Source organism: Pangasianodon hypophthalmus, chromosome 5, assembly GCF_027358585.1.
Source record: "Pangasianodon hypophthalmus isolate fPanHyp1 chromosome 5, fPanHyp1.pri, whole genome shotgun sequence".
NCBI lineage: Eukaryota > Metazoa > Chordata > Actinopteri > Siluriformes > Pangasiidae > Pangasianodon > Pangasianodon hypophthalmus.
Window position 1 is genome coordinate 11,814,758 of NC_069714.1, and position 11,420 is coordinate 11,826,177.

General features: G+C 40.4%; 1 protein-coding gene across 3 annotated transcripts; it reads right to left on the reverse strand.

Annotated features, from left to right (window-relative positions):
- Positions 1-1,083: 1,083 nt before the first annotated feature.
- On the reverse strand, positions 1,084-11,313 carry mphosph8 (M-phase phosphoprotein 8). 3 transcript variants are annotated; one of them, XM_026912658.3, is made up of 14 exons: positions 11,087-11,313; positions 8,172-8,321; positions 6,966-8,006; positions 6,805-6,889; positions 6,275-6,721; positions 5,238-5,360; positions 5,014-5,102; positions 3,907-4,047; positions 3,665-3,751; positions 3,342-3,496; positions 3,070-3,227; positions 2,849-2,973; positions 2,626-2,709; positions 1,084-2,527 (listed from the first exon to the last, which is right to left on the reverse strand). In XM_026912658.3, exons 1-14 carry the CDS (start codon positions 11,186-11,188, stop codon positions 2,486-2,488), a joined length of 2,829 nt encoding a protein of 942 aa, XP_026768459.3. In that variant the 5' UTR covers positions 11,189-11,313; the 3' UTR covers positions 1,084-2,485. The 3 variants fall into 3 exon arrangements, with proteins under 3 accessions (XP_026768459.3, XP_026768458.3, XP_026768460.3); XM_026912657.3 differs by having other exon boundaries at positions 1,086-2,527; positions 6,966-8,009; positions 11,087-11,312; XM_026912659.3 differs by having other exon boundaries at positions 1,088-2,527; positions 6,972-8,009; positions 11,087-11,312.
- Positions 11,314-11,420: the final 107 nt, after the last annotated feature.

Genomic DNA, 11,420 nt, shown 5'->3' on the forward strand with positions numbered 1-11,420 from the left:
TATAATCATAGAAAAGAATTTATCTGGGTTTTTTTTGGGTAAGAATGTGTGTGTTTGAGTGTTCACTATCCACCTTTATCTTCAGAAGGGGGGAATGCACAGTGAATGCAGACTGTCATAATCAAAATTAACACCCAGTTAAATTTGTGACATTTTCTACAAGACAAGGGCCATTTGAATTCTGTTGTTTATATCATTCGCATTTAGAATCCCCTGATCATAGGTTTCTATTAGGACTCTAGAAAATGTTATTTTCATTCATTCATTCATTTAGTTGTTCTCCCCCTCTTTCTAATGCTGAATTTGGTCAGTTATCAGGCTATTTAATGAACTAGTCTTATGCCTCTGGATGATGGTATATCGTTCGCTTTGTTTGTATATTAGTTGCTTCATCCAGTCTGGTTTAAGAGAGTTTTCTGTGTTCTAGCATATTAAAAACTAAACACTAAATTGTAGTTACTCACACTAACACTAAATAATCCTTCACTTATCTTTAAAGGAGGGTATAGTAAGAGGCTGTAATTATTTTTCTGTATTGCACAGACCTGAGAAAGTGGATTGAGTGGCCATTATTAATGTATTTGCTAGATTCTGTACAAGTCCAGAGTACCAGTGAATCTCTGACGTTAAAGAGAAACTAACTGATTATAGTTTCAGGATGACCTTAGTTTCTTCAATAAATATAAAATTTATCTTTGTGTTCTTGCATTATTTATAGGATGGGATATGGAAGTTTGTATTTGTCTTTCAAACTCCAAGGGAAATTTCCATGAGAGAAGATTTGCTGAATTGAAAGCTGCAGGTACTATTTAAATAGTATCAGTGTTAAAGCCTTGTTTGCTTTTGTGCATGATGTGCCAGGTGATCACTCTTCTTCAAGAGCCAACAATATTTGCTTACACAGATTCCAGTACTAGTGCTGTTAAACCTACATGAAAGTAGGATTGAAGGATTGAAAAATATAAAAAATTGTATATGTGTGTGTGTAATGTAATATATATATATATATAATGTGTGTGTGTGTGTGTGAAAAAGAAAAGAAGCAAATTCTCCATATAAATAAAAGTACTTCATACATCAGCAGCATCACTAAATGATGATAGGGCCTTTAAAAAAATACAATGTTAACAACCTTTTTTTTTTTTTTTTTCTCCAAAAGTTATGGAAAGATATGTACAGTTTATTTGAAGAGGAAGCCAAGCTGTATGCATTCTCTTACTCTTCAATTTACCACACAGTAAGGCAGCAAACAAAAACAGTCATAAAGTTACTCTTAACAGTCAGGGGAAAATAAATTAAAAACCATGTTGTCCAGCACACTGTTTCCAGAAGAATCTCTAGGATAGTAACTCACTCCTGGTTGTAAATTCCCAATATGACTCAGTCTAATCTTGATCTTAATCTATATTGATCATCATTGGCTGTGAAAAACAAAATCATGTGACAGTTATCTCTGCCGATAGATTAGATTCTCTCCATTCATTTCAGCTGCCAACGTAACTAGTCATACAACCCCAATAAAAAGGTAGCAGTGTTGAAACAGCCAACCAAATACACTGAAAAAGGTGTATGAGCATTAATCCATCAATTAATACAAAGGGTCATTACAAGCCTAATGAGGGATGGAGGCAAGATGTTCAGTCCTAAACAAAAGGCATTATCAGACTTGGTTCCACCAGCCTCTGAGCAAATACTAGCCCTTAGAACAGACATGCCCAACACACACATATGCTTGGACAATACTTCCCCTGTACTGCTGAACAAACCCAAAATTCATAGATATAGTACATTTTCTACACAAATCATCCTACACTCAGTTTACCCCAGAGATCTAAGTTTGGCGTAAAACAGCCAATTGGGAAAGCAATCAGCAGGGAATTAACTATGGTGTTTAAAAGGTCCAGTATCATCTTGGTCCCACAAAAAACAAAACCCAGTAGCAAGAACAAGTGACACCTGCTCTCTATTTCACACAAGTCTAAGTCTTTCAGACACACATGCACGCTCACACACACACACAAGGCAAGTACAAGGTGATAAGACAAAAACATAAAAGAACTATGGGTAAATCTGGAGTGATAAATTATTGTATTTAAAACAAGAAAAACCTTTACAAACAAGATTTACAAATGAGCCTTTACAAATGCCAATCCCTCCCACTTGTTTTGACTACGTCTGGAAGTACAGGCTAAAAAAAAAAAAAAAAAAAAAAAAAAAAAAAAAAAATCAACAAAAACAGACATCCTGTAAAACTCATAAAACACTTTGATGAATGTGTATCCTGGAGTCACACTCCAATGTCTGCTATGAAAGTCTGGCTAGTGTATTTGGGCCTTCATTTCCAAGCCATTAAACTGAACATGAACCATCTCTTCTTCTTGGCATGTCTAGTGACACACGGATGACAGGTTTGGGAAATTACTCTTGGCTCTTAGCATGGTAAAGATTCTCTGCTGAACTTTGACCTTGAAGGGAAGGCTGGGCATCATTGTAGCTGGACTCTATATGCACCAATGAGAAGTTTAACCTGTGGAAATATATTATGACACAGTCTCTGATTAAAATCATTTATCTGAAGAGGCTTTCTGCATGTTTGCGTGCCTGGCATTCCTGTAATGCCCTCACCTTAGCTGTGGGTGACTCGGCTAGGCGAATAAAGAGTTTGTTGGCTCCTTGAACAGGGCTGAAGGAATAAATAAAGTGGCTATCCTGTCAGGGGAAGAACACAATCAGTTAGACTGCAAATATTTATAGCAATGTCTTGTTAAATTGATACAGTTTTTAGTGCTAAAATAGCAAGGCAAAAAACAAACCCAAATGAGCACTTCTTGTGAATAAAATGACTTACAAGGAAGATAGGCAGCTGGAACTTGTCATTAAGGATGACAGCATGGACGCTACAGGGCCCACAGAGCCTGGCTGTGATCTCGGTCATGAAGTTAGCATGGAAGATGAAGAGAAGGATACCAGATCCTGACAGGAGAAACAATATTTTCACTACCTTCCTCAGTGCTAATATACTGTTTGTGGTATTGCCATTTCATTGACGTCATAACTGCTGTGTCCTACCCTCTCCAGGTGTGTGCTGTGGGGGTTTGTAACTGAATTCCAGTGAGAAGTCTGGTCCTTCGCATAGGCGATGGCAGGCCAGTGGAAACACAGGCTCAAGCAGAGCCAACCGCGTCTCAAAATACGCTCTGATTGTCTCCTCTGCCACTGTTGATAACCTGGGAATTACATTCAAAAGGTGTTCATTGATGTAAATTTCAGAGGTTGTGTGAAATCTAAAATTCTTTTTTTTTTTTTTTTTTGCCATTAGAAGTTGTTTTAAAAACACTCACGTCTGGATGTGGTCTTTGATGAGGTCATACACAATCATGTTGTTGCTGAGCTTGGCAAAGTGCAAGGCTGTTGTCTTGTGCTTGGAGAGGATGTTGCAGTCAGCTCCATACTCCAGCAGGAGGCGCACTACATCTGCATTTCCTCTTCTACATGCCTAACAAGGCCAACAATGATAAATGAGAAACTAGTCATTCATAAAGCTGAAGGACATAAGAAAAATACCCAGACACAGATGTCTAAGGAAAACAACCCATTTATCAGCAGAGTATCATTCACTTTGCAAATGATGGAATGAGTCTCCCTTGCTCTCTCTTATCCATACCTTCATAAGAGCTGTCTCCCCACCCAGTGTCTGAGCATTTAAGCAAGATCCTGCCTCGAGAAGAATGGCCACAGTGGTGAGGAAATTCTGGATGGAGAGATAATTATGAGGTTATTGCAGACCTTTTTTTAATACCCCCATATGACTGCAAGACAGTGAGAGACATGAACAGATGTCTTGTGTGGTGTGAGTAAAGCAGCAGAACAGCTGCAGAACAGTTTTAGCAGCAAAGCAATAATTACCTTCTCAGCAGCATGCATAAGGGCTGTGGTGCCGTTCTTCTGCCGCCCATTAACCTTCACTCCTTTCTTAATCAGCAGCCGGAGGATATCATCCTGTCCACCTGCGGCAGCCAGCATGGACAGAGACATACCACTGGAGTCCTGCAGGGGACAGAGTGGGCCCACACGTGCACAAACACCCAAAAGGAGACCACAAAAGATATGCAGTTAATCTAAAATCTTTTTTTTTTCCCCCCAAAATGATAGATGATAGATTACAGGCCAGAGGGTGGCATTACATAAAAAGCAGTCAACCCAACCATACAGCAATTACAATACACAGGCATATGGCTAGCTTTTCAGTTTGGTTTCATCTCACAAGTTAATGAATTGCACTTTAAGGTGAAATAGTAACTTATCACTCAGTACTGACATGCAGCAGTGTTTTTTTTTTTCTCAGTGATATTATAGACAAAATATCTGTTTACAAATTTCTTCAATAAAAAAAAATACACTAATTTCCACTGCTCATTGACAAACGTCAAAAATACATTGTAAAAAATTCATGGTAAAAACAGCATTAGAGCAGTAAAAACAGCATGTGAAGTCAACACCCCATAACAATCAGAAAACTGAAGAATTCCAATTTATCTGTGCTGCATTTGCACTGTAAACACACTGCTTATGCAAGCATATTTTTGTAAAATGAAACCGTACATTGCATGACCTGTAATGTCTCTCAGCAACTCATCAAGATTGCACCAAAACAGATTTGTTTATGCTTTGTTTGTGTAGGTTGAGAGACAAAACCGCTTTCTTTTTTTTTTTTAAACAAATGCATCAGGCTCTTTTGAAGTGATCTGGACATTAATGTCCTGAATGACATTAACAGTCATTAAAGATACGAATGATTAAATATTACCAAGAATTACTTGCACAAACAAATAAAACACCTTTCAGCTATTGTCTTATCATATGGGATGTGGATTAAACACAGAAGGAAAGCTTTAGTTTACTAAAGTTTAGTTTACTTGGTTTATTTGCTATCTAGTTAATGTGCATATTGTGTATTAAAACTGTGACATGACTAATGATTAACATTTCTGTCATAAAAAATACATGTCTCACCTCCTGGTCCAGATTATAGTCCTCTTTGGAACTGAGTGCACGTTTCACAGCCATATAATTCCCATTTTTTACGGCATCCCGCAACTCAGCTGTGTTTGGAAACAACAACAACAACAATAACAACAACAACAAAAAGAAACAGTAAGAGGTGTTGACAAAGAATTCAAATGTTTATCCGAAATTTTTACTGTTATGGGGTGATGTGGGTTGTGTGTAATACTCACTGGGAGTTAAGGCTAGCGGGGAGAGATTCTCATCCTCTCCATTCAAGTGTTTTTGAAAGTCTTCCAGTGTCATCCAGTCTAGCTTCAGCTCAACTCCAAGATTGAGAGAAGGAGGGCCCCTGTCTGTTACACAAAGCAACAGCATTTAAGCAACTTCACAAAATTCACAATGCACTATGCAAAACCAGGATGTTCATACAAACAGAGGTTTGATGTGAAACCTTTCATCCTACAAGGACAAGATTATTACAGAGTATTACAGAGGATTCAGATTGTCACTGAAATTGAGTCAGTATGTAACAATCCAGGCTATACACAGGTTGCAGAGCTGGACAATATGACATTATATTCCAAACAAATTGTTTGGAAGCAGCAGCGTTGATGTTAAAATGTTGTATTCAGTCTATAAAATGCAAACGTAAAAGTCATTCATTGTCAGTAACCACTTTAACCTGTTCGTGGACTCAGTGTATCTGGAGCCTATTTTAGCACAGCCAATCTACCTACAGGCATGTTTTGGGAAGTAGGAGGAACCCGGAGGAAATCCATGTGGACTTGGCAAGGACATACACAGAAACTCCACAGAGACAGTAACACGAGCTCAGAACTGAACCAGGGACCCCGGAGCTGTGAGGGGGCTGATGCTACCCGCTGCACCACCAGGCCACCCACTCTTCTATTTATATAATTTACTAGAATTATTATTAGAGTGTATTATTTTTCCTTTACACGTTTAAGTAATTTATTTTTGTGCATGTATAATAAAAGTTTCACTGAACTTTTTCTTTTTTTTTTTTTTAAGTGCAACACTACTCTTTCACTCACAGCTAGTAACATGATATGAAGTTTTGTCTCATCGCCCACCCCTAATAGGCTGTTTGAGATAGTCTGATTGAAACAGGACTACAGTGCACCTGTATTTTAAAATGTTATTTGATCATATTCTATTATTATACAACAAGGTTTTTAGAGAACAACAGAAGTGGGTAAAGAGTGCCTGCTTATAAAAATGTTGATGCAACCCTGTTGATACAAACCAGGCGTTTTATCAGAGCGTTCCAGGGGGTCCTGAGAATCCCGATTGTCATCGCAGGTGATAAGGAGGCGAGACTCACTGTCTTCCCGCCTCTTCCTTCTCCTCTCCTTCCACCTCAAGTCTTCAGTAGTCTCAGCAGATGCCATAGCCTCCATCACAGACCTCCTGTCCAGCCGATCTAACCGGGCCTCCTCTGCCATTCTCTGTCTCTCTCTCTGTGTCTCTTCCATCCTCACCTTCCGTTCTCTCTGGGACTCCTCGAGCCTCTCTTTCCTCTTTTTCTCCTCCTCCTCAAGCCTTTCTTTCCTTCTTCGCTGCTCTTCTTCTTTCTGTTCACGCTGTAGATCATCCTTTGTCTTGGCCACAGGTTCATTTGACTTGTCACTCTTCTCTGACTCCTGTGTGGTCTTTTCCTGTCTTTCATCAGTCATCTCCACAGCAATAGTGCCTGGAGGTGTGCAGTACAAAATATCAGTGGTGAAAAAATTATTTAGAACATGAGTTAAAGCCTGCGGAATCTCTGTCACTTACCCTCCTTTGCCTTTTCAGCGTTGTCAAACTCAGGCTTTTGCACTGGAGACTCCTTTCTCGCTTTTTTGTCAGTCTTCACTGAATTCTGCAACATGACACAAAAGCCAGAATAAACATAACGTCTCTAAGCATACTTGTCAACAAATAAATAAATAACTTACCTGTACCTTTGGTGTTGTGTGAGCTGCCTGTTTCCTAGGCACACGATCCTTGGCCTCACAGTTGAGCAAAAACTTCTCAAAGAGATTAGGAGCACCCTTCTCTCCAGCTTCTTCCTTTGGCTCCTTCAGCTCCTCTTCTCTTGGCTTGGTGGGAGCAGCTAAGACTGTAGAGGATGAAGAGGAGGAAGATACAGATGAATCCTTTTGAGGAGTAGAGTTGGAGTCCGGACCTTTAGCCTTGTTTTTTGCTTTTGCTGTGGCCCCCGGTTCACTGGAGTCAAGCTCATCCTCACTGCGAGACGACTTGCTGCTGCTCTTACTGCTAGCCAGGCTCTTCAACTTATTTAGGCCACTCTCTTTGAGCAGCAGAACTGAACTGTCTGTCTTTTTAGGGTTCTTGTCCTGAGCCAAGTCTCTGAAACCTTGCAGCTTCAGTTCAGGTTTGTTCTTCTTCTGTTTTGCCTTGGAATGGTCACTCCCACTTTCACTCCGAGTGGATTTCTCTGTGGTTTTTGGAGGTGTAGGTTTTGCTGTGATACTCAGGTTGCCTGTTGAAGAAGTGTCATCGGTGTATAATTCTGATGGTGCGTCACTCTTGTCTGTCTCATCTTCTGAAGTCTCAATCTCTTTTTTTGACTTAACCTTTTTTTTCTTCCTTTCATCAACATTTTCTTTCTTTTGCTTCCCTCCATCTTTAGCTTTGTTTTCTTTTTTCTGTTTCTTTGCAGGAGCATCATCATTATCATCCTCTTCCTTTTCAATAGCTCGCTTCTTGGAATCTGTGGCCTTCTCTTTCTTAGAAGGTGGTGGAGTAGGAGCCCTGTCCTCCTCTTCATCAGACTCGGGAGCAGGCAATGGTTTGTCCTCCTTCCATTTCTCCTTCTTTTTCTTTTTCTTCTTGTCCTTCTCAGACTTCTCGTCCTCCGAGTCCTCTGCGTGTTTCTTCTTTTTTTTCTTTTTCTTACTAGGTGACTCTTTTGGTCTATCTTTATCGCTGTCACTCTCAGAGTTTGCATCAAATAGGTCGCTCTTCATAGGCAGCTTCTGAGGAAAAACAATGGCAATATTACACTGTTCACAAAATGTCAAAGTTAGTCACATTTTATCATGCAACAGAATTCCCCTTTAATGTAACACTTAGTCAGACATTAAATGAATCAATGTGATTTTTTTAGGCTGTGTGAGAAAATATCTTATAAGTCTCACCATACTGGAGTCTTTCTTAAGTTTTTTCTCAGCCAGAGACCTCTCGTAGGCCAGCAGCACCTCACTACAGTCCTCCAGGTGAGCTTTGGGCTCCCAGGTATCATCATCTGATGAATAGTTCTTCCACCGCACACGGTATAGCACCTCTCCCTAAAAAAAAAATTCCAAAGGTAGGGTCAGTTAACTAATTCACATGCATTTAAAAAAAACACACAGTAGCAGCATCAGTTTTCATTTTTAAAATCCAATATGATCAAAGAAACAATAATTTGTACAATGCAATTAATATTAAACAGACATTATGTTACACAGGTGAATGTCATGGATGGTTCATTATTCACCATGTTGCTTAGTAACAGTAACCAATTGGACTACTCGTCTGCCTGTGTTTCTGGGCAGCCCTTGAATAATCACTACAGCTCGAACACAAAGCTCTGCATTCATTTGGATCAGAGTGGGTGGGCCTGCTTCCCTGTCAGTTGCACCACTGTTTCCTCTTACAGCTGATCTCACTAGTGTATTTTCCGTGGTTTTTCCCTCTCACTCAAATCTCGTCTTTTAATTATCAAAGGTAAGCCCCGACAGCCGCCATCTAATTAAAGTGATATTCTTACAGATTAGGCCTATTCCCTCTGACAGTCCACTTGTCTGTATAAGCTTATTTATCATACACACACGTTGGATTGACTGTGCCAAAGTAAAAAGTCACATAATGCCAAAGTTGTAGCCACAGTCAGTCTGTTGAACCTGGAATGGCTGAACTGGCTCAGAGTCCTTACTGTCTCCTGTTTCATTACTCAACCACTCTGTTTAGAGATGACTGGGTCAATGATAACAAACAGAGATAGCTGCTTATGCTATCTGCTATGTCACATGGTATGCCAGTTGATGTATTTCCCCATGCAGGGTCAATTTTAAATTTTTGATTAGCCACCAGTTTCACAGACTACAATTGAACAGAAATTGAAGTAATGTGATTGCTGTAATAAATCAAGAAAAAAAAAAGCAAATATTTAGAGATATCTTTTACTATTCAGAGTGAGGGTTCATTTGCAGGCACTTTACAAGCTAATATAGCTAAACCTAAGTACAACATTAGTGTGAATAATTTACTGTTCATGTTTCTTAACATATCTTTGTTGCTTTTGTCTGCAACCTGCTTTACATTAAAGCAGGAACACAGACCTGTATCATGCACGCACACTCAGAGCTGATGACTCTCAGTCAATGCCTGCGAATAGGCACTGGGTCTGTGCCTTACTGACTAGTAACAGTGCTGTGTGCAAACTATTGGATTTTACTGTCACTGTACCTCAACTGGCACATCACATGGACCTAAAGCACCAACGTTCGTGCAGCAGGATCCGGAGGAGCTCGAAACACACGCATGATAAGTGAGACATATCTCTGATCTTCAGTAAGCGCTCTTACCTCCTCTCATTTACACCTCAAACCAACCTAACACCACTGAATTGTACTCCCGTTCCCCTATTTCTCTCGCACGCCAATCTTTTTTTCCCTGTTCCTCTTCATCTCGCACACTCTTCCCCAAACTAAAAATGATCTAGGACACCTGACAAGGCACAGCATACAACAATGTACTTACTTTAAAAAAAAAAATAAATAAATAAAAAAATAAAAAAGTAAAAACAATCCAGACACCAGACTTTTACTAAAGTGGGAAACACCATAACACTGCAACAATCAGAGACAGTAGTCCACAATGCAGTTACACATAAAAATGTTAACATGGCAGCCAAAGTAAGAACAAGGCCTGCTGTGAGGTAGAGCACAAGCCCAAAGCAATCAGCTAGCATTGTAACACAGCACTTATGGTCTACGGTACTGTGTCACATTGTAATAAAGCCTCTCAACAGGAAGGAAAAATGTTGACCAGAGACACACAGACAAATTACTGCAGACCTTTAAAAAAGCTAAAGCCTACAAAAATGGTCTCTACTGTCCAGTGAAAACTCAGGCTTGCTTACACACACACACACACACACACACACACACACACACACAGACAGACACACAGACCCCTGCTCATGTAAAATACATCACATCTGGTTATGGGGGGTTCAGAGTTTATCTGAAAATGCTGATTCACTAAAGAAAAGTGAGGTAGTTAATCTGTGTACCGTGAGTGCATTGATGCATGTGCTCTCTAAACTCATCGCAACTGCTGCTTGCTGCTTTGCGTACTTTGGATTAGTGCTGCTTTCTGAACAGAGATGCAGCTCCGCTCACTCTCCAGCGCTTTGCAAGCCGAAAACAAGCAGGACCATTACAGCAAAATCTTTACGACGAGTGCTGCAGACATTCACCCCATAAGTACCGCGGAATCATTACTACCGTCCCTGGACCGTCGCTGTGGCACTGTTACCTCACGACAGGTCGCTCATGGCAAAGCAGGAGACGTTTAAATCTTTTACTTTACTTCAAACAAACAAACAAAAAACTCCTCCATATCTTTTTACCAAAAAACAAATAAAGGCTGCATTTTCAAGTACTGCATGTTTTACACCACATAAAGAACAGACAAAGAACCAAAAATAGGCACTGCATAGTTGTTTCCATAATAATCTGCTGCTACCTTGTTGGCTAAATCAGCCAGCAATGAAGTGACCCTTGAAGCTAGCCTGCAGCTAACGCTAGGAAAGTTAGCCAAGCTTACACCGGCTAAGCTAACTCCCCCTAGCAAGTGTTAGCAACAATTAGCATGCCTTATCACTGAAAAAAGTCAGCCTCTTCACCTGCTCGTTTATCTGCACAATTTCAGCACTTTTCCTCAAGAACAAAAATGTTATGCATAGCTTATTTTTCTAACCGCTTTCAATGCGCCAGCTAACAAGATGGCATCCTAGCTAGCATGATAGGGACTAGCCAACTAGCTAGCAGTCGTCCCCACTCACATCTTCCACTCGCATGTCAATAATCCTTTCCACTTCGTATACATCCTCTTCTTCATCCTGCTCGCTGTCCCCAGGGTCCGCTCTCTCTGCACCGGAATCCATTTGTATATGGACAAGGTAAAAGCTATACTTCTTAACTTGCTACAAGAACAGCATTGCACGAAAGACCTCGCCTTAACGTACAACTCCTCTGGAGAGCAGCAGCAGGAGCTGTTCTGGTGAAAGTGGACGCGGGGGCGCGCGGGGCGGAGCGGAGCCGCTATGGGCGGAGCCTATGTGGGCGGGGTCACGCAGTCCAGCACCACTGACCCTCGCCCTCGAGAGATGCACTCTG

Bases quoted from the DNA above. Each gene is read 5' to 3' on its own strand.
- mphosph8 (XM_026912657.3), bottom strand. From the start codon at position 11,188: ATGGATTCCGGTGCAGAGAGAGCGGACCCTGGGGACAGCGAGCAGGAT. The intron at 8,010-8,171 runs GTGAGACTTATA...GTTTTTCCTCAG, and splicing joins TTAAGAAAGACTCCAGTATG to AAGCTGCCTATGAAGAGCGA. The intron at 3,752-3,906 runs GTAATTATTGCT...CTCTCCATCCAG, and splicing joins TTATGCATGCTGCTGAGAAG to AATTTCCTCACCACTGTGGC.